The sequence below is a fragment of the Carcharodon carcharias genome, chromosome 3 (genome assembly GCF_017639515.1).
Source record: "Carcharodon carcharias isolate sCarCar2 chromosome 3, sCarCar2.pri, whole genome shotgun sequence".
In the NCBI taxonomy this organism is placed as follows: Eukaryota; Metazoa; Chordata; class Chondrichthyes; order Lamniformes; family Lamnidae; genus Carcharodon; species Carcharodon carcharias.
This window is the reverse complement of record NC_054469.1, coordinates 6,007,778-6,034,941: the sequence shown is the minus strand read 5'-3', so window position 1 is coordinate 6,034,941 and position 27,164 is coordinate 6,007,778. Positions and strand designations below refer to the sequence as shown.

The 27,164-nt window shown below is 48.0% G+C and overlaps 1 protein-coding gene across 2 annotated transcripts in view; it reads left to right on the top strand.

The window, feature by feature from the left end:
• The first annotated feature begins 9,715 nt into the window (after positions 1-9,715).
• Positions 9,716-27,164, top strand: part of gpaa1 (glycosylphosphatidylinositol anchor attachment 1) — a 29,855-nt gene continuing 12,406 nt past the window's right edge. The window contains exons 1-9 of one of the 2 annotated variants that reach the window (XM_041183882.1): positions 9,716-9,905; positions 11,708-11,857; positions 13,725-13,904; positions 14,269-14,380; positions 16,265-16,409; positions 18,965-19,066; positions 21,888-22,084; positions 22,585-22,781; positions 23,353-23,506. In XM_041183882.1, coding sequence (XP_041039816.1) covers positions 11,784-11,857; positions 13,725-13,904; positions 14,269-14,380; positions 16,265-16,409; positions 18,965-19,066; positions 21,888-22,084; positions 22,585-22,781; positions 23,353-23,506 — 1,161 coding nt within the window. In that variant the 5' untranslated portion in view covers positions 9,716-9,905; positions 11,708-11,783. Of the gene's footprint in view, positions 9,906-10,264; positions 10,517-11,707; positions 11,858-13,724; positions 13,905-14,268; positions 14,381-16,264; positions 16,410-18,964; positions 19,067-21,887; positions 22,085-22,584; positions 22,782-23,352; positions 23,507-27,164 lie in introns of those variants that run through there. The other variant, XM_041183883.1, reaches the window with a different exon arrangement.

Here is a 27,164-nt window from a genome sequence, read left to right as displayed (position 1 = left end):
GCTGCTCAGAGGGGTGGGAGGAAAACAAGTGGCAGGGCTATAGTGATAGGGGATTCAGTAGTTAGGGGCACAGACAGACGCTTCTATGGCCGCAAACGTGAATCAAGGATGGTATGTTGCCTCCCTGGTGCCAGGGTCCAGGATGTCACGGAGCAGCTGCAAGACATTCTGGGGAGGGAAGGTAAACAGCCAGTGGTCGTGGTACACATTGGTACCAACAACATAGGTAAACTAAGGGATGAGGACCAGCAAGCTCAGTACAGGGAGTTAGGAGATAAATTAAAATGCAGGACCTCAGATGTAGTAATCTCAGGATTACTCCCAGTTCCACGTGCTGGCGAGAGCAGGAATAAGAGGATAGACCAAATGAACATGTGGCTGGAGAGATGGTGTAGCCGGGAGGGATTCAGATTCTTGAGGCACTGGGACTAGTTCTGGGGAAGGTGGGACCTGTACTAACCGGACAGGCTACACCTAGGCAGAGCTGGGACCAGCATTCTTGCATGGGCTTTTGCTAATTCTGTTGGGGAGTATTTAAACTAGTGTGGCAGGGGGATGAAATCCCAGGGGTAGGATCAGATGGGTCAGATTCAGATCAGAAAAATGGAGGTAGAACATTAGCTAGGGTCGTTGTGATAGACATGGAGTTACAGGAGAAGCAAAGTTTAAAAAGTGTCCAGCAAGGGAAATTGACGGGGTTAATACTTCAATAGTAAGGAGTATTACAACTATTATACTTCAATGTAAGGAGTATTACAAACAAGGTAGATGAGTTAAGGGCACAGGTAGACACATGGCAGCAAGATGTCATTGCTATAATGGAGACCTGGCTAAAGGAGGGACACAACTGGCAGCTTAATATCCCTGGTTATAGAGTCTTCAGACACGATAGAGTAGGAGATAAAAAAGGAGGTGGGGGGGTGGGGGGTGGCGGTTTGGTGGGGGTGGGTACCACTAATGGATAAAGAATTAATTCCAGTTGTGAGAAGGGAAGATATACTAAATGGGTCAACAAACGAGGCTTTATGGATTGAGCTTAGAAATAAAAAAGGGGCAGTCACACTACTGGGAGTATGCTACAGACCCCCAAATAGTGAAAGGGAGATAGAAGAACAAATATGTAGGCAAATTTCTGCTTGTAAGAACAAGAGGGCAATAATATTAGGAGACTTCAACTATCCTAATATCAACTGGGATTCAAACCATATAAGGGGCACTGAGGGAGAAAAATTCACGCATTGTGTCCAGGAAAATTTTTTCAACTAATTAGTGACAAACCCAACGAGAGGAGATACAATTCTAGACCTAGTCTTGGGGAACAAAGAAGGGCAAGTGGGTGAAGTGACAGTTGGCGACCATATCGAAGGCAGTGATCACAATTCAGTTAGATTTAGCGTTACCATGGAAAAGGACAGAGATAAGGCAGGAGTAAAAGTCTTGAACTGGGGGAAGGCAAATTTTGCAGAAATGAGAAGGGACTTGGCTGAGGTGTACTGGACAGCACTGCTGGAGGATAAAACAGTGGGAAACCAGTGGAGAGCACTAAAAAGCAAGATCCTAATTGTACAAAGTAGACATGTCCCCTACAAAAATAAGAGTGGTACTGCCAAATCTAGGCTTCCCTGATTGTCTAGAGGAATACAGGGGAAGATCAAACAGAAAAAGAAAGCGTACGATAGGCACAAAGAACTAAGCACTGCAGATAGCCTAGACGAATATAGGAAGTGCAGGGACAAAGTAAAAAAGGAAATAAGGAAATCAAAGAGAGGGCATAAAAAAAGATTAACAAGTAAAGTTAAAGATAACTCAAAGATGTTTTACCAATACATTAATGCTAAAAGGTTAGTTAAGAAAAAGGTGGGACCTATCAGAGATGAAGATGGAAACTTGTGTGTAGAGGGAGAGGCTGTGCGAAGGGTTTTGAATGGATATTTTGTCTCCGTGTTTACAAAGGAAAGGGAGGATGTAGATATAGAAGTCCAGGAGGAACACTGCGAGATATTGGACGGGATAGTCATAAAGAGAGAGAAAGTACTTGAAGGGTTGAAACCCTTGAAAGTGGATAAGTCACCAGGGCCAGATGGATTGTTTCCGAGGCTGCTGAAGGAAGCCAGGGAGGAGATAGCAGATGCTCTGAGGATGATATTCCAATCTTCACTAGATACAGGGGAGGTACCGGAGGACTGGAGAAATACAAGCGTAGTTCCATTGGTTAAAAAGGGATCAAAGGAAATGCCAAACAATTATAGGCCAGTTAGTCTTACATCGGTGATGAGCAAATTAGTAAAATCAATCCTGAGAGATAGGATTAACTGTCATGTGGAAAGGCATGGACTAGTCAGGGATGGTCAGCATGGATTTCTTAAAGGAAGGTCTTGCCTCACAAATTTGATTGAATTCTTTGAGGAAGTGACAAGAAGGGTTGATGAAGGTAGTGCAGTGGATGTTGTGTACATGGATTTTAGCAAGGCATTTGACAAGGTCTCACATGGCAGATTGGTCAGGAAAGTAAAAGCCCATGGGATTCAGGGCAATGTGGCAAACTGGATAAAAGGTTGGCTTTGTAACAGGAAACAAAGGGTAATGGTCAATGGATACCCTTGCGAATGGAAAGTTGTCTCAAGTGGTGTTCCAAGGGCTCGGTGTTGGGACCCTTGCTGTTTGTGCTATATATTAACGATTTGGACGTGAACATGGGGGGCACGATTGGGAAATTTGCAGATGACACAAAGATTGGCCGAGTAGTGGATAATGTAGAGGATAGCCATAACCTCCAAAACGATAAAGATGGGTTGGTGGAGTGGGCGGTAAAGTGGCAGATGGATTTTAACATAGAGAAGTGTGAGGTCATACATTTAGGGAGGTCAAAGAGTTACAGGGATTGAACAATAAATGGGAATATACTAAGAGGAGTAGATGAAGTGAGAGACCTTGGCGTACAAGTACACAGGTCCCTGAAGGCAGCAGTTCAAGTAGACAAGGTTGTAAAGAAGGCATATGGAATGCTCTCCTTCATTGGCAGAGGGATAGAATATAAAAGTAAGGATATAATTTTGGAATTGTACAAAACACTGGTGAGGCCACAACTGGAGTATTGTGTGCAGTTCTGGCCACCACATTACAGGAAGGATGTAATATCTCTGGAGAGAGTGTAGAGGAGGTTTACAAGAATGTTGCCAGGGTTAGAAAAGTGTAGCTATGAGGAGAGATTGGATAGGTTGGGGTTATTTTCCTTAGAACAAAGAAGGCTGAGAGGTGACTTGATTGAGGTGTACAAAATTATGAGGGGAATAGATAGAGTGGACAGGATAAAATTGTTTCCCTTGGTGGGGAATTCTAGAACCAGGGGACATAGATACAAGATAAGTGGCAGAAGGCGTAGGGGGACATGAGGAAGAACTTTTTTATGCAGAGGGTAGTGGGTATCTGGAATTCGCTGCCCAAGTTGGTGCTAGAGGAAGAAACTCTAAACTCTTTTAAAAAATACCTGGATCTGCACCTAAAGTGCTGTGAGCTGCAGGGCTATGGGCCGGGTGCAGCAAGGTAGGATTAGAAAGGGCACCTGGGTGTCCTCGGGCTGGCATGGACAAGATGGGTCGAATGGCCTCCTTTTGTGCTGTAACCTTTCTATGGTCCAATATCTGTAAGATATGATTCTGTGAGGATGACCATGTCAGGCTGTTGTTTGACTAGTCTATGAGACAGCTCTCCCAATTTTGGCACTAGCCCCCAGATGTTTGTAAGGAGGACTTTGGAGGATTAACAGGGCTGAGTTGTTGTTTCCGGCTCCTAGGTCGATGCCAGATGGTCCATCCGGTTTTGTGCCTTTATTGTGACTTCATGGTTGTGGTTTGTTACAACTGAGTGGCTTTTTCACAGGGCATTTAAGAGTCAACCACATTGCTGTGGGGTCTGGGCCACATGTAGGCCAGGCCTGGTGAGGACTACAGATTCCCTTCCCTTCCCTAAAGTGAACCAGATGGGTTTTTACAACAATCGACAATGCTTTCATGGTCATCATTGCACTTTTAATTCCAGATTCTTATCGAATTCAAATTCCACCATCTGCCATGGTGGGATTCAAACCCGGGTCCCCAGAGCATTACCCTGGGTCTCTGGATCACTAACCCAGCAACAATACCACTACATCATCGCCTCTCTCAGAGGGTAGTGAATCTGTGGAATTCTTTACTGCAGAGGGCTGTAGAGGCTGGGTGGTTAAGTATATTTGAGGCTGAGATAGACAGATTTTAATCAGTAAGGGAATCAAGGACTATGGGGAAAGGGCAGGCAAGTGGAGTGAATACATACAAACTTGTGGGTGAACATATACAAACATACAAATTAGGAGTAGGGGTAGGATATTCAGCTCCTCGAGTCTGCTTGACCTGATTGTGGCCTTAAATCCATTTTCCAGTCTACCCCTGATAACCTTTGACTCCCTCATCTATAAAATATCTATCCAACTCTGCCTTAAAAATACTCAATGACCCAGCCTCCACTGCTCTCTGGCGAAGAGCATTCTACAGACTAATGACCCTCTTGGAGAAAAAAACTTCTCCTTATCTCTGTTTTAAGTGGAAGACCCGTAATTTTTAAACTGTACCTGTCCCCTAGTTCTAGTTTCTCCCACAAGGTGAAACATCCTTTCAGCATCTACCCTGTCAAATCCTCAGGATCTTATATATTTCAATAAGATCACCTCTCAATAAGATCATCTCTCAATCTTCTAAACTCCAATGGGTACATTAGGAACAACCTGTTCAGCCTTTCCTCATAAGATAAGCCCTTCACCCCAGGAATGAGCCAAGTGAACCTTCCCTGAACTGCTTCTAATATAATTATTCTTTTTTCAAATAAAGAGACCAAAACTGTACACAATATTCCAGATGTGGTCTCCCCAACATACTGTACAACTATAGCAAACCATCCCTAACTTTTATGTTACATTTCCTTACAATAAACAACAATATTCAATTTGCCTTCCAAATCACTTGTTGCACCTGCATAATAATTTTTTGTGATTCATGTACTCGGACACCCCGATCCCTCTGTACCACAGAATGCTTATCAACTAAAGCCTCTGTGTAATTACTTTTAATTCCCAATGGGAATTTCACTGGAAACAAAGTTGGTATTTCCGATCTCTTAACAGAAACTCACCTAGCAGGCTAAAGTTACTGTAAAGCTGCTGCCTTTATCCTAACTCGCTCCAGATCCTGCTCACCCCATCACTCCTGTGTCCCTGAAGAAGGGTCATACGAACTCGAAACGTCAATTCTGTTTTTCTCTCTCCACAGATGCTGTCAGACCTGCTGAGTTTTTCCGGCATTTTCTGACTTGTTAGACCTCAGCTGGCGTATTGTATACAGTTCTGGGCACCACATTATGGGAAGGATGTGAACATGTTGGAGAGAGTGTAGAAGAGGTTTACAGGAATGGTTCCAGGGATGAGTAACTTCAGTTATGATTGGAGATGTTGTTACTGTTCTCGTTGGAGAGAAGAAGGCTCAGGGGAAATTTAATAGAGATGTTCAAAATCATGAGGGGGCAGCACAAAGTAGACAGGGAGAAGCTGTTCCCATTCATAAAAAGATCAAGAACGAGAGGGCACCGATTTAAGGTGATTTGCAAATGAAGCAAATGTGACGTGAGAAAAAACTTTTTCACACAACGAGTGGTTCGGGTTTGGAATGCGCTGCCTGGAAGTGTGGTGGAGGCAGGTTCAATCAAGGCATTCAAGAGGGCATTAGATGATTATTTGAATAAAAACAATGTGCAGGGATACGAGAAAAAGGCAGGGCAATGGCACTAGGTCATAATGCTCATTTGGAGAGCCGGTGCAGACACAATGGGCCGAATGGCCTCCTTCTGTGCCGTTAAAATTCTGTGATTTGCAGTCACCACTTGTTTGCCGTAGCACAGTAATAAAAATAGAGAAGAAGGTGCTGCAACTCAGGAGTTGCAAAGGCAAAATCTGTTCATGTTGTGAGGGAGCATTACCTCAGGATGTCCCTATTTTGAAAATCTGGTCACCCCACTCTTGGTGACTGTGTCTTTAGCCACTTGGACCCCTGGATGTCCCTCCCAAAACACTCTCCTTCCTTAAAACCTTCCTTAAACCCTAACCAATCTAAGCTATCTCTCCTAACAAAAGCTTTGAATGAGGTGCAATGGGACATTCTTTCCCTCGGCCACTTGCATTTCATTGTAATGAGCTTCAGGAATTCGTGAAAGGTGCTTTAAATCTTTCCTTCATTTAATAGGCGGTGGTGGTTGACCTTAATGACTGGGAGCAGCTACCAATCAGAATGAGGTTTCTTATCTGATTTGTAGTAAATAAAATAGTTTTCCTTGGAAAAACTCAGCAGGTCTGGCAGCATCGGCGGAGAAGAAAAGAGTTGACGTTTCGAGTCCTCATGACCCTTCGACAGAACTTGAGTTCGAGTCCAAGAAAGAGTTGAAATATAAAACAAAAACAGAATTACCTGGAAAAACTCAGCAGGTCTGGCAGCATCGGCGGAGAAGAAAAGAGTTGACGTTTCGAGTCCTCATGACCCTTCGACAGAGCTTGAGTTCGAGTCCAAGAAAGAGTTGAAATATAAGCTGGTTTAAGGGGCGGAGAGATAGAGAGAGAGAGAGAGAGAGAGGTTGTGGGGGGGGTGTGGTTGTAGGGACAAACAAGCAGTGATAGAAGCAGATCATCAAAAGATGTCAACGACAATAGTACAATAGAACACATAGGTGTTAAAGTTAAAGTTGGTGATATTATCTAAACGAATGTGCTAATTAAGAATGGATGGTAGGGCACTCAAGGTATAGCTCTAGTGGGGGTTTTTTTTTATATAATGGAAATAGGTGGGAAAAGGAAAATCTTTATAATTTATTGGGAAAAAAAAGGGAAGGGGGAAAACAGAAAGGGGGTGGGGATGGGGGAGGGAGCTCACGACTAAAGTTGTTGAATTCAATATTCAGTCCGGAAGGCTGTAAAGTCCCTAGTCGGAAGATGAGGTGTTGTTCCTCCAGTTTATGTTGGGCTTCACTGGAACAATGCAGCAAGCCAAGGACAGACATGTGGGCAAGAGAGCAGGGTGGAGTGTTAAAATGGCAAGCGACGTTTGGTCTCTCCAATGTAAAGGAGACCACATTGGGAGCAACGAATGCAGTAGACTAAGTTGGGGGAAATGCAAGTGAAATGCTGCTTCACTTGAAAGGAGTGTTTGGGCCCTTGGACGGTGAGGAGAGAGGAAGTGAAGGGGCAGGTGTTGCATCTTTTGCGTGGGCATGGGGTGGTGCCATAGGAGGGGGTTGAGGAGTAGGGGGTGATGGAGGAGTGGACCAGGGTGTCCCGGAGGGAGCGATCCCTACGGAATGCCGATAAGGGGGGTGAAGGGAAGATGTGTTTGGTGGTGGCATCATGCTGGAGTTGGCGGAAATGGCGGAGGATGATCCTTTGAATGCGGAGGCTGGTGGGGTGATAAGTGAGGACAAGGGGGACCCTATCATGTTTCTGGGAGGGAGGAGAAGGCGTGAGGGCGGATGCGTGGGAGATGGGCCGGACACGGTTGAGGGCCCTGTCAACGACCGTGGGTGGAAAACCTCGGTTAAGGAAGAAGGAGGACATGTCAGAGGAACTGTTTTTGAATGTAGCATCATCGGAACAGATGCGACGGAGGCGAAGGAACTGAGAGAATGGGATGGAGTCCTTACAGGAAGCGGGGTGTGAGGAGCTGTAGTCGAGATAGCTGTGGGAGTCGGTGGGTTTGTAATGGATATTGGTGGACAGTCTATCACCAGAGATTGAGACAGAGAGGTCAAGGAAGGGAAGGGAAGCGTCAGAGACGGACAACGTGAAAATGATGGAGGGGTGGAGATTGGAAGCAAAATTAATAAATTTTTCCAAGTCCCGACGAGAGCATGAAGCGGCACCGAAGTAATCATCGATGTACCGGAGAAAGAGTTGTGGAAGGGGGCCGGAGTAGGACTGCAACAAGGAATGTTCCACATACCCCATAAAGAGACAGGCATAGCTGGGGCCCATGCGGGTACCCATAGCCACACCTTTTATTTGGAGGAAGTGAGAGGAGTTGAAGGAGAAATTGTTCAGCGTGAGAACAAGTTCAGCCAGACGGAGGAGAGTAGTGGTGGATGGGGATTGTTCGGGCCTCTGTTCGAGGAAGAAGCTAAGGGCCCTCAGACCATCCTGGTGGGGGATGGAGGTGTAGAGGGATTGGACGTCCATGGTGAAGAGGAAGCGGTTGGGGCCAGGGAACTGGAAATTGTTGATGTGACGTAAGGTGTCAGAGGAATCACGGATGTAGGTGGGAAGGGACTGGACAAGGGGAGAGAGAAGGGAGTCAAGATAACGAGAAATGAGTTCTGTGGGGCAGGAGCAAGCTGAGATGATCGGTCTACCGGGGCAGTTCTGTTTGTGGATTTTGGGTAGGAGATAGAAGCGGGCCGTCCGAGGTTGGGCGACTATCAGGTTGGAAGCTGTGGGAGGGAGATCCCCAGAGGAGATGAGGTCAGTGACAGTCCTGGAAACAGTTGAAATATAAGCTGGTTTAAGGTGTGTGGGGGTGGGGGCTGGGGTGGAGGGCGGTTGGGGGGGGGGGGGGGGCGGGGGGGGGGGTGGTGGGGGAGGTGGTGGTGGGGGGTGGTGGGGGGGAGAGAGGAGAGAGAGAGAGGTGGAAGGGGGGGGGGTGTGGTTGTAGGGACAAACAAGCAGTGATAGAAGCAGATCATCAAAAGATGTCACAAACAACAGAACAAAAGAACATTTATTGGAATTTATTTATTTATTCCTTTTGTTTTTTTTTCAATAAATTATATAGATTTTTCTTTTCCCACCTATTTCCATTATTTTTAAATATTTTTAAATCTTTTATGCTCTCCCCACCCCCACTAGAGCTATACCTTGAGTGCCCTACCATCCATTCTTAATTAGCACATTCATTTAGATAACATCACCAACTTTAACACCTATGTGTTCTTTTGTTCTGTTGCTTGTGACATCTTTTGATGATCTGCTTCTATCACTGCTTGTTTGTCCCTACAACCACACCCCCACCTCTCTCTCTCTCTATCTCTCCGCCCCCCCACACACACACCTTAAACCAGCTTATATTTCAACTCTTTCTTGGACTCGAACTCAAGTTCTGTCGAAGGGTCATGAGGACTCGAAACGTCAACTCTTTTCTTCTCCGCCGATGCTGCCAGACCTGCTGAGTTTTTCCAGGTAATTCTGTTTTTGTTTTGGATTTCCAGCATCCGCAGTTTTTTTGTTTTTATGAATAGTTTTTCTTGTCCATCAAGATGCATCACGCTTTGAGTGCAACCGCCTTAATGATGAGGCAGAACAAATCCTGCACTCCAGATCCCTCTACCTCGTGGGACGTCATGCCCTGGGGGCTGAGAATCGGTCTTTTAAAAAATACTTATTCATTCACAGGATGCGGGTGTCGCTGACGAAGCCAGAATTCATTGCCCATCCCTAATTGCCCTTGTTCATGCTGTCACATGCAAGACTTATAGCAGAAACCTGTGGGCCAAGGGACAGCCAATGATGGGGTGTGGGGGGGGGTGTGAAGAATTATCTGTGTGGTGGACAATAGAACTGCTAATGTTCATTTATTCATATAATCTCAACAATCATCATATTCCAATTTAGATCAACTGTAGTTGCTCTCCGCCGGCACCAGGTAGCGGTCCTTCTTGGAGCTTTGAGTCTTTCTCTGAGGGACGCTCTTGGCCTCCAGCTGAACCTTGTTGTTGTGGGGCTACCGGAAGTGTGTGTGTCCCTGTCCTGGGTCCGGTGAGGAAACTTCCTGTCCGGTGGCGTTAGGTGAGGATCCGGTTTGAAGGTGCATCCAGTGAGTCGGTCCGGGCTCAGGCCCATCTCGGGGGTGAGTAAGGGTCTGACCTGGGGGGTGGGGTGGGGGATAAGAACTGTCCCCCCACTGGGGTGGGTACAGGCCGGACCCCTGCTGGCGTTGTTGCCATGGGAACCGTGTCTGCCTGAAACCCTTCCCCCGCCCGCGCGCCTTAAAATAACCCGACGGGCTGTTCGACTGTGAGGGGCGTCGCAGCCCAGACTGATCTCCTTATCCGGCCCTCAAAACACTGGCAGCCCTTCCCCGAGCCCAGGGCTGTCCCCACAGCACTTATATATCGGACATCATAGGATGTGTCATTTATTCCCATCGCCCTAATATGGGATATTGGAGCATATTGTTCTTTGAGGCCTGGGAAACATTAAACCACCTGGTTAATAATCTCTATTAAATCATGTCAATGAGATAATAGAACACAACTCCTTACGTACAGTGTGTATGTGACATAGAGAGATCAGTTATACTCACAAACCCAGCCACTCCTTCAGGAGGTTATAACCATGACGTCCAGACTGCTTACACTGGCCTCAGCAAGACTAGACTGAAGTTTCCACAGAATTTGCAGCTTCCAGAGGATTAGGACCATAAGGGTTCAGCAGGTTCTGAGCATATGCCATTAATGTGTAAGTTCGTTTAGTGTTAAATTTAGCTGCTACCATTCATTATGCGTGCCTTTGATATGGAGTCATTTACGGCACAGAAGGAGACCATTCATCCCACCAAGTCCATGCCGGCACTCCGTGGAGCCATCCCGTCGATCCTGCACCCCCCCTTGATCCCAATATCCCTGTGCATTTATTTCCTTCAAGAGCCCATCCAATTTCATTTTGAAATCACTCATTGTCGCCACTTCCACCACCCTCATGGGCAACAAGTTCTAGGTCATTATCCCTCGCTGTGTAAAAAAAGTTCTTCCTCACATTCCTCCTGCATCTCTTGACCAAAATCTTAAATCTGCCTCCCCTAGTCCTTGTACAATCAGTTAATTGGAAGAGTTTTTTCTTTTGCCTAATCTTGCACATCTCCCCTCAACCTCCTTTCCTCCAAGGAGAACAACCCCAGCTTTTCCAACTGAGCCTTGTTGCTAAAATCTCTCATTTCAGGAACCATTCTGGTTATTACTTTCTGAACATTCTCTGTAGCATTTATGTCTGACCTCATACATCATTACAATAGCTGCACAATTGCCCACCCCTAATTGCCCTTGAGAAGGTGATGGTGAGTTGCTGCTGTCCATGTGATGTAGGAACACCCACAGTGCTGTTAGGGAGGGTGTTCCAGGATTTTGACCAGCGACAGTGAAGGAACAACGATATATTTCCAAGTTAGGATGGTGGGTGGTTTGGAAGGGAACTTGCAGGTGGTGGTGTTCCCATGTGTCTGCTGCCCAGGTCCTTCCAGGTGGCAGAGATCATGGGTTTGGAAGAGGCTGTCAAAGGAGCCTTGGTGAATTTTTGCAGTGTATCTTGTAGATGGTACACACTGCTGCTACTGTGGTGGATGGGGTTCCAATCAAGCAGGTTGCTTTGTCCTGGATGGGGTTAAGCTCCTTGAGTGTTGTTGGAGCTACACTTATCAGGCAAATAATAACCAGCCAAATATAAGGAGAATATTCCATACTATCTATTTTATTCCATCTAATAGTACCAGCAACTAGGACCAATCTATTGGTACATCTACCCTCACAACACTACTCCCCACACAAATACAACCCCTTACCCACCCACTCTACCTCCACCTCAGTGAAGCCACACCCAGAGGATCAGAGCCTGTGTTGAAAATCATTTTGATTCTTTCCATCTCTTTTCTTTCAGCGTGGGCCACATGTAAACCCACACAGCGCAGAGACACACACTTCATCCTGCAGATTTATCACGTGGGTTTGCAGAGATGGGTCTCCTCTCGGATCCAAACCGGAGGCAGGTGCTGACAAACCTGCTCACCAGGATGAATACACCCCTGTGGTAAGTGGAAATATAAAGGTGGAGGAAAGAAACATTGAGTTCAAATACAACCTGTACCTGATGGGCCAGTGTGGAAGGAACTTGACTCTGTATCTAACCCCGTGCTGTACCTGTCCTGGGAGTGTTTGATGGGGACAGTGTAGAGGGAGCTTTACTCTGTATCTAACCCCGTGCTGTAACTGTCCTGAGAGTCCTTTATGGGGACAGTGTAGAGGGAGCTTTACTCTGTATCTAGCCCTGTGCTGTACCTGTCCTGGGAATGTTTGATGGGGACAGTGTAGAGGGAGCTTTACTCTGTATCTAACCCCGTGCTGTACCTGTCCTGGGAGTGTTTGATGGGGACAGTGTAGAGGGAGCTTTATATCTAACTCCGTGCTGTTCCTGTCCTGGCAGTGTTTGATTGGGACAGTGTAGAGCGAGCTTTACTCAGTATCTAACCCCGTGCTGTACTTGTCCTGGGAGTGTTTGATGGGGACAGTGTAGAGGGAGCTTTACTCTGTATCTAACCCAGTGTTGTACCTGTCCTGGGAGTGTTTGATAGGGACAGTGTAGAATGAGCTTTACTCTGTATCTAACCTCGTGCTGTACTTGTCCTGGGAGTGTTTGATGGGGACGGTGTAGAGCGAGCTTTACTCTGAGTCTAACCCTGTGCTGTACCTGTCCTGGGAGTGTTTGATGGGGACAGTGTAGAGGGAGATTTACTCTGTATCTAACCCCGTGCTGTACCTGTCCTGGGAGTGTTTGATAGGGACAGTGTCGAGGGAGCTTTTCTCTGTATCTAACCCCGTGCTTTACCTGTCCTGGGAGTGTTTGAGCGGATCGGTGTGATGAGTGGAGATTTTGTTTATTTGCTGTGCCAGGCTCAGTGCCTGATGTTGATGTGGGAATACATTGGGAATGCTTCCTGATGTGGGAATATGTTGGGAACGCTCCTGATGTGGGGATACTTTGGGAACCCTTCAGATGTGGGAATGCATTGGGAATGCTCCTGATGTCGGAATACGTTGGGAATGCTCCTGATGTGGGAATACATTGGGAATGCTCCTGATGTGGGAATACGTTGGGAACACTCCTGAAGTGGGAATACGTTAGGAACGCTCCTGATGTAGGAATGTGATGGGAACGCTCTTGATGTAGGAATGCATTGGGAACGCTCCTGATGTGGGAATACGTTGGGAATGCTCCTGACATGGGAATACGTTAGGAACGCTCCTGATATGGGAATACGTTGGGAACGCTCCTGATGTAGGAATGCGATGGGAACGCTCCTGATGTAGGAATGCATTGGGAACACTCCTGATGTAGGAATGCATTGGGAATGCTCCTGATGTGGGAATACGTTGGAAATGCTCCTGACATGGCAATGCGTTGGGAACACTCCTGTAGTGGGAATACATTGGGAATGCTCCTGATATGGGAATACGTTGGGAACGCTCCTGATGTAGGAATGCGATGGGAACGCATCTGATGTGGCAATACATTGGGAATGCTCCTGATGTGGGAATACGTTGGGAACGCTCTGATGTGGGAATGCGATGGGAATGCTCCTGATGTGGGAATATGTTGGGAACGCTCTTGATGTGGGAATATGTTGGGAAAGCTCCTGATGTGGGAATATGTTGGGAACGCTTCTTATGTGGGAATGCGATGGGAATGCTCCTGATGTGGGAATGCTCCTGATGTGGGAATGCTCCTGATGTGGGAATGCTCCTGATTTGGGAATGCTCCTGATTTGGGAATGCGATGGGAACGCACCAGATGTGGGAATGCGGTGGGAATGCTCCTGATTTGGGAATGCGATGGGAATGCAGTGGTGGTTGCTGACCAGGTGTTTCTGATGCTCTCTCTGTGTTTTCTCTGTCTCCAGCTTCCTGTGCTATGTGGCTGGGATCACCTGGTTCATGGGCCTGGCCTTTGAACCCTTCATCCTTCGAATGTACACCTCAGAGAACGCCATGGGCTCCACCATGGTGGACGAGAACTTTGTGTATGGTGACAGGGCATTGTCGTATGCCCGGGAATTCTCAGCACATAGGAAAAAGGCGGGGTAAGAGGGCAGGGGTCTCTGCTTGGAGCATTTCGCACATGATCTGAGCGGCTGGGATTTGGGGGAGTCTGATTGGATTGGAATGATTTAATGGGAGGGGGGGTAATTTCCTGGACAGTCAGGGCTAGAGTCAAGGATCATCGATCAGAGTATTGGCATAATACTGGGCTTGTTGGGGTATCTGACACGGTGGAATCCAGGAGTGTGATGGGGGGGGTTTATTGATGAGATATGACAGGGCGTATGTGGGTGTCTGAGCTCAAACAGGGAGGGTCTTTCAATCACAGTGTGTACACAGAGAGAATTTCAATGTTGCTAGTGCAGTGTTATCCAGTCCTAACCACAGAGTTTTCCTTTGCTCCAGAGAGATGCCTGTGGAATGGCTCGTGAAGACTATGACTGGCCTGGGACTGGAGACACACGTTCAGACGTTCTCCCGAACTCTGCCCTTCCCAGATGAGATACGAGAGAGATATGTACGTTTACGAGGCTTTGTAACAACTATGGACTGGATGAAACTGCAACAATACAGACACTAAGGGAACTCACTAGCGTTCTTCCTCCTAGCCCCCAACCTGCTCTCCCCTGTGACCCCCACTGTGAAATCCATCCACCCAGATGAGAGCTGGGTGCCTCAGTCCGGACTGAGAGCCTCGAGGTTGTCTTGGAATCTGCACTGCAGTAAGGGGCGGTGGGGGGGGGGATTGGGGTTTGGATGTGAGTGTAGCTGGCAAAGCTGACCAATATTGCCCGTCCCTCATTGCCCTCTGTTTGGCAGTGGTGGACTGCCGCCTTGAAACTCTGCAATCTGTCTTAGCAATTGAGTAGTTCACCAGGCTAGAGAGCAGTTAAGATTCAGCCACGACGGTGTGGCTGAATCATCCAGGCTGGGTAAGGATGGCAGTTTTCCTTCCCTCAGGGGCTGTGACGAACCAGCTGGGGATCATCCAACAGCTTCGTGGGCACTCGTACTGAAACCGCAATTTGATTCAAATTCTTAAACTCAGTGGGCTTTTTAACTCTGGGCCTCTAGGTTATTCATCCAAGCCTGGTCCAGTAGCACAACCACTGCACCATCCTAACCCAGCCGTTAAAAATAAAAGCTGGAGACAGAAATTAAAGAAAGTTGCCACAGGTAAGCATGTAGATCATAGAAAGGAGGCCATTCGGCCCATCGAGCCTGTGCCTGAGACGATAGAACACAGGAACTGTTACACTAAGGTTCTTATAATCTGTCCACTACCTTCCAGGTAGTCCATGATACATAATTGATGGAGTTATTGACTAATCGGACAAGCCCCTCCTGTGACAGTGCTCGTGGGTACATTCAGGAGAGGACTGCTGTGCTATGTAACTACAGAACAAGTGCGTTATTCTGCTGCTGGGATCCTGTAAGGCCACAAAGTCTGATTCGGGCAATGTTACAGCCCAGCGGGAGACCTTTCAGCCCATCGTTCCACTTTGGTAGAGTTATCCAATCACTCCTGCACCCCCCCACCCCCCCTGCTCATTCCCCATAGCCCCGAAAATGTCATTGTTAAATAATGATGATCAAAAACTTGGTCAGAGATGGGTTTCAAGGAGGGACTTAAAGGAGGAAAGTGAGGTGGAGAGGAGTAGGGAGGGAATTCCAGAGCTAAGGGTGTTGACCGCTGGAGGAACGGCCGCCAGTGGTGGAGCGATTAAATTCAGGCATGCGTAAGAGGTCATAATTAGAGGAGTGCAGATATCTCGGAGTGTTATAGGGGCTGGAGGAGTTTGCAGAGACACAAGAAAGTTATAGAATGCTCTTGCAAACACACCTGAATAGGGGTGAGACGTTTAAACATAATACTGTGTGGCAGACAAAACAGGTGCTTCTTTAAATATCTCGTAATGGGATGTGGGCGTCATGAATTTTCTTGAGCTGAGTGTCTTGCTCGGCCACTTCAAAGGGCTGTTAAGAGCCAACCACATTTCTGTGGGCCTGGAGTGACATGTAGGCCAGACCAGGTAAGGACAGCAGATTTCCTTCCCTAAAGGGCATTAGTGAACCAGATGGGTTTTTACAACAATCGATGATAGTTTCATGGTCACCATTACTGAGACTAGCTTTATATTCCAGATTTATTAATGGAATTTAAATTCCACCAGCTGCTGTGGTGGGATTTGAACCTGTGTCCCCAGCACATTAGCCTGGGGGTGATGAGTGTACAGATAAATTAAAGAGGGAGGTTTACACATTCAAGCTGTAGATTGTGGCATTGGGAGAAGGTAATTGAGAGTATCAGATGGGCTAGCAATTCCATGGCTGATCCTTTACTGTTTGTTTCGCAGTCTGATGGGAGTTATTGACTCAAGCTTTTCAATTGAAAACGCAGATGGTGAAAGGATCCAACGTCTATGGAATTCTCCGTGCCTCGAGAGCTGCGAGCACAGAGTCGATTGTCCTGAGCACTCCAGTCGGAATCAAACTGAACAGCCAGGCTGCCGGGCTGCTCCTGGCTCTGGCCTCCTACTTCCGAGGTGAGATACATGGGTTAACTTCCTGCTAGGGAGTGGGAGAGTTGGGGTGGGGGGTGGGGGGGGCATACTGGAGACGCAGCTTCTGCCCCTCGTCACAGCTGAGAATTCAAAGGGGAGGAGGCAACACTACTCTTTGCCCTGCATCTGGAGTGACTGTGTTCAGATCAAGGCTGCCCTGAAGAGGCAGCATTCTGTAGTGTTTGAGGAGGGTGATGTCCAGATATAGGCTGAGCAGAGTGATATTACCTGCCAGCTTTGAGCTAGTTTGAAAGAATGAGTTAAAATATAGAGCCTTGGAACATTTTATCACATTAAAGGTGCTATACAAATATAAGTTGTGGTTGTTGTTGTTCTGGTCCGAACTCCATGGAGCAATTGCATTCCATTCTGGACACCACACCTCAGGAAGGATATACTGACTTCAGAGGGAATGCCGTGCAGATTCACCGGGTCTAAAAGAGCTAAATTATTGAGAACCACTTGCATAGACCAGGCTTGTATAGAATTTTATAATTCAGAAAGCCAAGGGGTGAAGGATAGAACTGGAGCCAATCTTTACACACTTTTGTAAGCATTTATTTACAGAGATGCACATTACAATCGTGCACCTCCTAACCCAGCAATCACAGTTTCAATCTGTTTGATACTAGAAATCTGGAGCTCTCCCACAAAAATTATGGATGTTGAGGATCAAATGGAGCTTTTGAGATTGAGATCAATAGATTTTTGTTTAGGGTATCGAGGGTTTTGGAGCCTAGGTGGATAAATGGAGTTAAGGTACAGTTCAGCCAGAATCTGATAGAGTGGCAGGACAGGCTCGATGGGCTGAATTGCCTCTTCCTGTACCTATGGGTGAGTCCACCTAGTTTACCTTTTACCATGTTATAAGTGGACAAATCCACTGGCTGTAGCTTTTGCACCATTTGTGTCTGGTCTCAATGTCCCTGTGTGAAGGAGGAAACAACATCTATCTGTAACACAGCCTGAACTGGTGGACTGAGCATCTCTCCTGGGAGCTCACCAGCACACATGAACTAGGAGCAGGAGTAGACCACAAAGCCCCTCGAGCCTGCTCCGTCATTCAATGCGATCATGGCTGATCTTGGGCTTTAACTCCATTTTCCCACCTGCTTCCTGTATCCCTTAATTCCCTGAGAGACCAAAAATCTGTCTATTCCACCCTTAAATGTATTCAACAATGGAGCACCCACAACCCTCTGGGGTTGAGAATTCCAAATATTCACAACCCTGTGAGTGAAGTAATTTCTCCTCATCTCAGTCCTAAATGACCGGTCCCTTATCCTGAGGCTGTGTCCCCATGTTTTAGATTCACTGACCAATGGAAACAATCTCTCAGTGCCCACCCTATCAACCCCCCTCAGAATTTTGTCAGTTTCAATGAGATCGTCTCTCATTCTTCTAAACTCCAGAGAATTTAAGTCCAATTTACTCACCCTCTTATGATAGGACAGCCCCCTCGTCCCAGCGACCAATCCAGTGAACCTTCACTGTACCGCCTCCAATGAGAGTATATCCTTCCTTAAACATGGAGACCAAAATTACCCACAATATTCCAGATGTGGTCTCACCAAAACCATGTACAACTGTAACAAGACTTCTTTACTCTTGTATTCAGTCCCCTTGCAATAAAGGCCAACCTGCTATTTGCCTTCCTAATTGTTTGCTGCACCTACATGCTAACTTTCTGTGTTCTTTGTACAAGCGCCTGCAAGTCTCTTTGAACATCAACGTTCACAAATTTCGCGTCTTTTAACAAATATTCTGCTTTTCTATTCTTATGACCAAAGTGAATAACTTCACACTTCCTTACATTATACTCCATCTGCCATCTTGTTTCTCACTCACCTAACCTGTCTATATCTCTTAGCAGCCTCTCTGTATCCTCCCCGCAGTGTACCGTCCCACCCAGCTTGGTATCATCAGCAAACTTAGATACATGACTCTCTGTCTCTTCAGCTAAGTCATTAATATAGATTATAAATAGCTGAGGTCCCAGCACTGATCCTTGCAAGACTCCACTATTCCTACCTGCTTGTTCCAGGGGATCCCTGTGACATTAATTTGTCAGTCTCTATCCAACAAAAACTTACATTTATGTGGTGCCTTTAACTTAGTGAAGCATTCCGAGAGATTAGCAAACTTGAACTGACATCGAACTACATAAGGGATTATTGAGACAGATGAGCAAATACCTGATCAAGGAGCTGGGCTTTAAGGAGCATCTTAAAGGAACAGGGATAGTGAGGTGGACAGGGCTGGAGAGGGAATTCCATAGCCAATATATCCCATTTCATTGTTTTATGCGGCAAGACAGTTCTGGCCACTTTATTGGATGCTTGCTGCTGCACAGGATACAGTTTGTACTGTATTGTACAGATTGGCTGGGAGAAAGACATCCAAATCTGTGGAGCAGAAAACCACCCTTAACTGTGTCGTGGCGATGGAACTCTGACCTTGTTGGTTCATAGCAACTTCGCCAGTGCTCGATAGGAGCGGTCCTAGTCCTGCTGTTCCTAACTCTGTCTCTATCACAGGTCAGATATACTGGGCAAAAGACATCATCTTCCTGTTCAATGAGCATGACATGATCGGGATGGAGGCTTGGCTCGAAGCTTACCACGATGTTAATGTAACTGGTGAGGAAAGCAACAAATTCCATTTATAGGTTGGACTGTAGCCTGAAAGAGGCTTGCATTCCTGACACACGGGTCACATCCTACCAGAGTGCCTGACAACCAATAAAGTAGTTTTGAAGCGTGGTCACTTTTGTAATGTAGGTAACGCGGCTGCCAAATTGTACACAGCAAGATCCCACAAACATTATGGCATTGACCAAATCACCTGCTTTTCTCAAGACAGCTTGGAGAACTCCTAGTTGTTTGTTCCTATAATGACCGTGGGAACTTTTACATCCGCCTGAGAGGGCAGAGGGAGCTTCAAAGGGTGGTCCATCTGACAGTGGCAGCGCTCCCTAAGCATGCCCCTCTGTGCAACAGATCCTCAGTACTGACCCTCTGACAGTGCAGCGCTCCCTCAGTACTGACCCTCTGCAGTGTTGCGCTGCCTTAGGACTGACCCTCCAACAATGCAGCATCCCTCAGTACTTAACCTCTGACAGTGCAGCACTCCCTCTGTACTGACCCTCTGACCATGCAGCAATCCAACTGTAGTGACTCTCTGACAGTGCGGTGTTCCCTCAGGATGACTCCTCTGACAGTGCAGCACTCACTCAGTACTGTCCCTCCATCAATGCAGGCTCCCTGAGTCCCTACTCTCCGACAGTATAGCGCTCCCTCAGCACTGACCGTTCGGTGGTGCAGCATTCCCTCTGTACTGATGCTCTGACAGTGCAGTGTTCCCTCAGGTAAAAAGATTTGCTTTCATCAGTAACGACCAGGTCAAAAGAAATAACCGGTTAAAGAATCTTTCCGTATAGCTGCCCTTTTCATCCAGCCCATGTACTGTATGTGAAGTATAACCCTCTGACAGTGCAGCACTCACTCAGTACTGACCCTCCAACAGTGCAGCGCTACCTCAGTACTTAACCTCTGACAGTGCAGCATTCCCTCTGAACTGACCCTCTGACCGTGCAGCACTCCATCTGTACTGACCCTTTGACAGTGCAGCTCTACGTTATTACTGACCCTCCGATAGTCCAGCGCTCCCTCAGTACTCCGACTCTGGTGCACTCCCTCAGTACTGACCCACTGACAGTGCAGCACCCAATCAATACTGGCCTTTCGACAGTGCAGGGCTCCCTCAGTACTGACCCTCCGACAATGCAACACTCCTTCTGCACTGACCTTCCGACAGTGCAGCACTCACTCAGTGTTGACCCTCTGACAGTGCAACACTCCTTCTGCACTTAGTCTCCGATAGTGCAGCACTCCCTCAGTACTGACCCTCTGACAGTGCAACATTCCTTCAGTACTGACCCTCTGACAGTGCAACACTCCTTCTGCACTTAGCCTCCGATAGTGCAGCACTCCCTTGGTACTGACCCCCTGACGCTGCAGCACTCCCTTAATACTGACCCTCTGACAATGCAACACTCCTTCTGCACTAACCCTCCGATAGTGGAGCGCTCGCTCAGTACTGACCCCCCGACAGTGCGGCGCTCCCTCAGTACTGACCCAATGACAGTGCAGCACTCCCTCAGTACTGACACTCTGACAGTGCTGCACTCCCTCAGTACTGACCCTCCGACAGTGTGGCACTCCCTCAGTACTGACCCTCTGACAGTGCGGCACTCCCTCAGTGATGACCCTCTGACAGTACAGCACTCCCTCAGTACTGACCCTCTGACAGTGCGGCACTCCCTCAGTACTGACCCTCTGACAGTGCGGCACTCCCTCAGTGATGACCCTCTGACAGTGCGGCACTCCCTCAGTACTGAGCCTCTGACAGTGCGGCACTCCCTCAGTGATGACCCTCTGACAGTACAGCACTCCCTCAGTACTGATCCTCTGACAGTACAGCACTCCCTCAGTACTGACCCTCTGACAGTGCGGCGCTCCCTCAGTACTGACCCTCTGACAGTGCGGCACTCCCTCAGTACTGACCCTCTGACAGTGCGGCACTCCCTCAGTACTGACCCTCTGACAGTGCGGCACTCCCTCAGTACTGACCCTCTGATAGTGCGGCGCTCCCTCAGTACTGACCCTCTGACAGTGCAGCACTTCCTCAGTACTGACCCTCTGACAGTGCGGCACTCCCTCAGTACTGACCCTCTGATAGTGCGGCGCTCCCTCAGTACTGACCCTCTGACAGTGCGGCACTCCCTCAGTGATGACCCTCTGACAGTGCGGCACTCCCTCAGTACTGACCCTCTGACAGTGCGGCACTCCCTCAGTACTGACCCTCTGACAGTGCAGCACTCCCTCAGTACTGAACCTCTGACAGTGCAGCACTCCCTCAGTACTGACCCTCTGACAGTGCGGCACTCCCTCAGGATGACCCTCTGACAGTGCGGCACTCCCTCAGTACTGACCCTCTGACATTGCGGCACTCCCTCAGTACTGACCCTCTGACAGTGCAGCAGTCCCTCAGTACTGACCCTCTGACAGTGCAGCACTCCCTCAGTACTGACCCTCTGACAGTGCGGCACTCCCTCAGTGATGACCCTCTGACAGTGCAGCACTCCCTCAGTACTGACCCTCTGACAGTGCGGCACTCCCTTAGTACTGACCCTCTGACAGTGCAGCACTCCCTCAGTACTGACCCTCTGACAGTGCAGCACTCCCTCAGTACTGACCCTCTGACAGTGCGGCACTCCCTCAGTACTGACCCTCTGACAGTGCAGCACTCCCTCAGTACTGACCCTCTGACAGTGCGGCACTCCCTCAGTGATGACCTTCCAAATTTGTGGAGCTGACTCGATACTGCACTGGGATTGTCAGTCGTGATTTATATGATGAAGTAAACAGTGGGGTGTTTTTCTCTTGTTTCCTGCTCCAGAGATTAACTCATCGGTAATGCAGGGTCGAGCTGGGGCAATCCAGGCTGCCATCACCATCGAAATCAGCAGCGATGTTGTCACCAGCTTCGACATCAGTGTTGAGGGGCTGAATGGTCAGCTGCCCAACCTCGACCTGGTCAACCTCTTCACATCCTTCTGCCAGAAGAACGGGGTCCTGTGTACTATCCAGGGCAAGGTGGGACCCTGGGACCCCAGACGCCAGCAATGTGGGCCAGGAGTGGGGTGGGGGGCGTGGAGGGGGCAAAGTGGCAGGTAGACAAGGTCGAGAGGTGGGGTCAAGGATGGTGGATTGGTGTTCAGAGGGTGGGTCAGGGTCAAAGGGTGAAGTTAGGAGTGGGTGGCATCAGGGATGATCAATTGGGGGTCAGAGGGTGGGGTCGAGGTCAGAGGGTGAGCTTAGGAGGGGGTGGTGTCAAAGTGCGGGGCTGGAGTCAGAGGGTGGGATCAGGGTCAGAGGATGGGATCAGGGTCAGAGGGTGAGTGGATAGGCTTCAGGATCATCGGTTGGGGTCAGAGACAGTGTTATTGGGGTCAGAGAGGGACCAGGGGCTGTGTGTCAGAGGGCACGGTTGGGGTCAGAAAGCCAGAATCAGGTGATTGAGGCAGGAGGTGGGCTGGAGGTATTTGTGTCAATAGAGAGACACTGGAACGATGCTACCTTGTGTTTTTTCTCAGTTACCACGCATGGACGGAGAGACCCTTGAGGGTTACATACACTCGCTGAACACCATGATGCTGATGGTCCTCAAACAGGGCTCAGGAAAATCCCAGGGTGATCACGGCCTCTTCCTGAGATACCACATTGAGGCAGTGACTATACGAGGAATCAACAGCTTCCAGCAGTACAAGTTCGACATGGTAACTGTCGGCAAGTGAGTGTCGCCACTGGTGCATCATTACCTTCACTGACAGGAACCCCAGGTTAATAGTTACCTACACTTACAGACATCACTAGTTAATTATTACCCTCACCAACAGGCACCACTGATTAATTGATACATTCACTGACAAGTACCCCTGATTAATCATTACCTTTACTAACAAGAACCCTGTTTAATATTCACCTTCACTAACAGACATCGCTGGTTAATTACCATCATTAACAGGCATTGTATGTTAATCGGTATCTTCACTCACCGACATCGCTGGTTAATCGTCATCTTCACTAAAGACATCACTGGTTAATCGTCATCTTCACTAACAGACATTGCTGGTTAATCGTCATCTTCACTAAAGACATCACTGGTTAATCGTCATCTTCACTCTCAGACATTGCTGGTTAATATTTACCTTCACTAACAGACATGGCTGGTTAATATTTATCTTCACTAACAGTCATGGCTGGTTAATCATAAGTGTCACTGGTTGATCGTTAATTTCACTAAGTGGAACCCTGGTTAATCAGGCCCTCTCTCTAATCACTGGAATTTTCTCCTGGTCTAGAGTGTTCGAGGGAATAGTGAGGAAGTTGAACAACCTGCTGGAGAGGCTGCATCAGTCTTACTTCTTTTACTTGTTGCCGTCTTTATCTCGCTTTGTATCCATCGGTTACTACATGCCTGCCTTCATCTTCCTCATCCTCATCCTGCTGCTGAAGATATCCTTTTAATGGCTGGGTCCAAGCTGTGGCTCCTTCACGGTGATACTCTGAGCTGCACTCCAGGGAGGGCCTTTAGTTCAACAGGAGCAGAGAACTGGGCAGAGATACACAGATCACGAAAAGGAGCAACAGGGGTTAATAAGGCCCTTAAAAAATAGCAAACCAAACACCACGACTCATTTCAAGAAGGATAAAATTAAAAAGTAGCGATTCTAGATTTATTATAAAAAGGGTATAGAGGCACTGGAGAATGTGCCAGAAAGATTTATCAAGTTGATAGCAGAATTTCTTTTATTCGTTTGACAGTTGTTATGTCCAAGATGGGAGGAGTGCAATGTCTGTCTCTAGCTCCACGACTCCTTGGCTCACAATATATATTTAAATAATTTCTCCAACTGGCTACATATGGCCAAATATGTGCTTTATCTATTAACCTCAGAATGAACACTCAATGCCCAGGTTTCTTCAATAAACATCAGAATTGTTAGTTTATTGTAAAACCAGACTTGTCGAGGAGAAAGGCAAAGCTTATTAACATACAGTGTGAAATATGAAAGTATAATAACTACTCTTTCCAAATACCCTAACTCTCTCTCTCACAACAAATATTAATTAAATAGAGGAATTCTACCAAGAAGTTAAAAGTCAATGGGTCAATGGAAAAGGATAAATGATGTCCGGGTAACACAGCTGGTTTCTCAGCATGGGGAAACAATCGATGACCCTTGCACTACTTTTCAGGCAGGCTTCGAGGAAAACTTGCAGCCAGTCAATTTCAGAATGTAGAGTGACTTTGGATCAACTTCCATTCATTCTCTGCTTTGGGACTGGGCATGGAGCTTCAGGATCTGGTGTGTTCTTTACCCAAGCAGTTAATCCTCCTTGTCTCCACCCCAAAGCAAAACCAAAACCAGCTTTTCAAACATAGTCTTCCAGCCTTGTTTTTTTTCTCAAAGCCATAAATCACCATGTGACCCTTTTGTAAACTGTCCATTGGGGTCAAGAGGTTTCCAGTTTCTTTAAAACTGCTTAGTTACCTTTTCTGGTAAAATGCTGTCTTTTCCAGGAACAGCAGCAACCAGAGTCCCTGCATTAACCCTTTAAGGGACAGTGTCTTTTAAAAACACAAATTCTTCCAGAATGACCTTAGTCCTTGAAGATGAATCATTTTCCGTGATTAAAGAGTTTATGACACAGTTATGGTCTGATGTTGAGGTTAACAATCCACTCAACGGCTTCAGCTGACCTAGTGTGAAGGGTTGTGATACCACCAGAACTGTGAGGTAAAAACTATCAGGAAAGCATGAACAAAGCTGGGGCTCTTTTCTCTGGAAAAGCGAAGACCGAGGGGTGGCCTGATAAAGTTATTTTAAGATAATGAAAGATGTACATAGGGCAGATGTAGAGAAGGTGTAGGGGAGACCAGAAGTAGGGGTCATCAATATAAGACAGCCACTAATAAATCCAGTGGGGAATTCAGGAGAAACCTCTCTGCCCAGAGAGTGGTGAGAATGTGGAACTCGCTCCCACAGGGAGTGGTTGTGATGAATAATATAGATATATTTAAAGAGATGGTGGATAAACACATGAGGGTAAAAGGAATAGAAGGATATGTTGATGGGGTGAGATGAGGAAGGGGTAGGGGGAAAGTCGTGTGGAGAATAAATACCGCATAGACCCAATGGGCCAAATGTTTCTGAGCTGAAAATACTGTGCGATAACATCCCCCTGTTCAAACTAAAGGGATAAACTTTTGACTCCATCACTCTGGGCTAGATTGGCAGAGTGAAAGCATTGGAGTCTAACCCATTGTGATCCTGCTGTTGTTCTCCATGTGTTTAATCCTGGATATTGTAGGCAGGGCTAGTTAACCGGGAGAGTGGGAAATGTGAGACCCACCCTGTTCTAAACTGGGATCCATCTTGTGGCAGGAATCACTCGCAGGAGTGGATAAGGAAAGGGCTGCTCCCCTCCCCTGCCCCGCCCCCGGTGGATGGTGCTGAGGCCAGTTGTAGCCAGCCCATCCCGATGGAGATCAGCGGCTGGTACTCAGGGCTCAATCCTGCCTTCTTCCTGGCCTCTGTGCCTTAGCTGGCCAAACGTGTGGGGCACTCGGAGGGGACTCACCATCCTGTGGGAAGTACAAGTTGGTGGGCTGGAGGTGGGCTTTGCAGTCTACACAGGGTGCAGCCTCGTTTCCAGCACTCTACACCTTCGCCCTCCGAACATTTACTGCAGTAAAGTGACATGGAGGAACCTCACGGTCTGCAGGACTAAGGGAAAATGGCAACTACGCCAGGATATGACAGCCGGGCTGGGGCAGCTTATCTAAGCAAAATTTCCTCCTGCTTGACTTACAGGATCTAGATTGGAGTAAGAAGGTTAAGGGTTCAACACCCACCAAGGACTTCAGCACATAATCCAGGCTGAGACTCCCAGTGCAGTACAGACGGAGTGCTGCACTGTCAGAAGGTCAGTACTGAGGGAGTGCTGCACTGTCAGAGGGTCAGTACTGAGGGAGTGCTGCACTGTCAGAGGGTCAGTACTGAGGGAGTGCTGCACTGTCAGAGGGTCAGTACAGACGGAGTGCTGCACTGTCAGAGGGTCAGTACTGAGGGAGTGCTGCACTGTCAGAGGGTCAGTACTGAGGGAGTGCCGCACTGTTAGAGGGTCAGTACTGAGGGAGTGCTGCACCGTCAGAGGGTCAGTACTGAGGGAGTGCTGCACCGTCAGAGGGTCAGTACTGAGGGAGTACCGCACTGTCAGAGGGTCAGTACTGAGGGAGTGCTGCACTGTCAGAGGGTCAGGCCTGAGGGAGTGCCGCACTGTCAGAGGGTCAGTATTGAGGGAGTACTGCACTGTCAGAGGGTCAGTACTGAGGGAGTGCTGCACTGTCAGAGGGTCAGTACTGAGGGAGTGCTGCACTGTCAGAGGGTCAGTACTGAGGGAGTGCCGCACGGTCAGAGGGTCAGTATTGAGGGAGTACTGCACTGTCAGAGGGTCAGTACTGAGGGAGTGCTGCACTGTCAGAGGATCAGTACTGAGGGAGTGCTGCACTTTCAGAGGGTCAGTACTGAGGGAGTGCCGCACTGTCAGAGGGTCAGTACTGAGGGAGTGCCGCACTGTCAGAGGGTCAGTACTGAGGGAGTGCTGCACTGTCAGAGGGTCAGTATTGAGGGAGTACTGCACTGTCAGAGGGTCAGTACTGAGGGAGTGCTGCACTTTCAGAGGGTCAGTACTGAGGGAGTACCGCACTGTCAGAGGGTCAGTACTGAGGGAGTGCTGCACTGTCAGAGGGTCAGTACTGAGGGAGTGCCGCACCATCAGAGGGTCAGTACTGAGGGTGTGCTGCACTTTCAGAGGGTCAGTACTGAGGGAGTGCCGCACTGTCAGAGGGTCAGTACTGAGGGAGTGCCGCACTGTCAGAGGGTCAGTACTGAGGGAGTGCCGCACTGTCAGAGGGTCAGTACTGAGGGAGTGCCGCACTGTCAGAGGGTCAGTACTGAGGGAGTGCTGCACTGTCAGAGGGTCAGTATTGAGGGAGTACTGCACTGTCAGAGGGTCAGTACTGAGGGAGTGCCGCACTGCCAGAGGGTCAGTACTGAGGGAGTGCCGCACTGTCAGAGGGTCAGTACTGAGGGAGTGCTGCACTGTC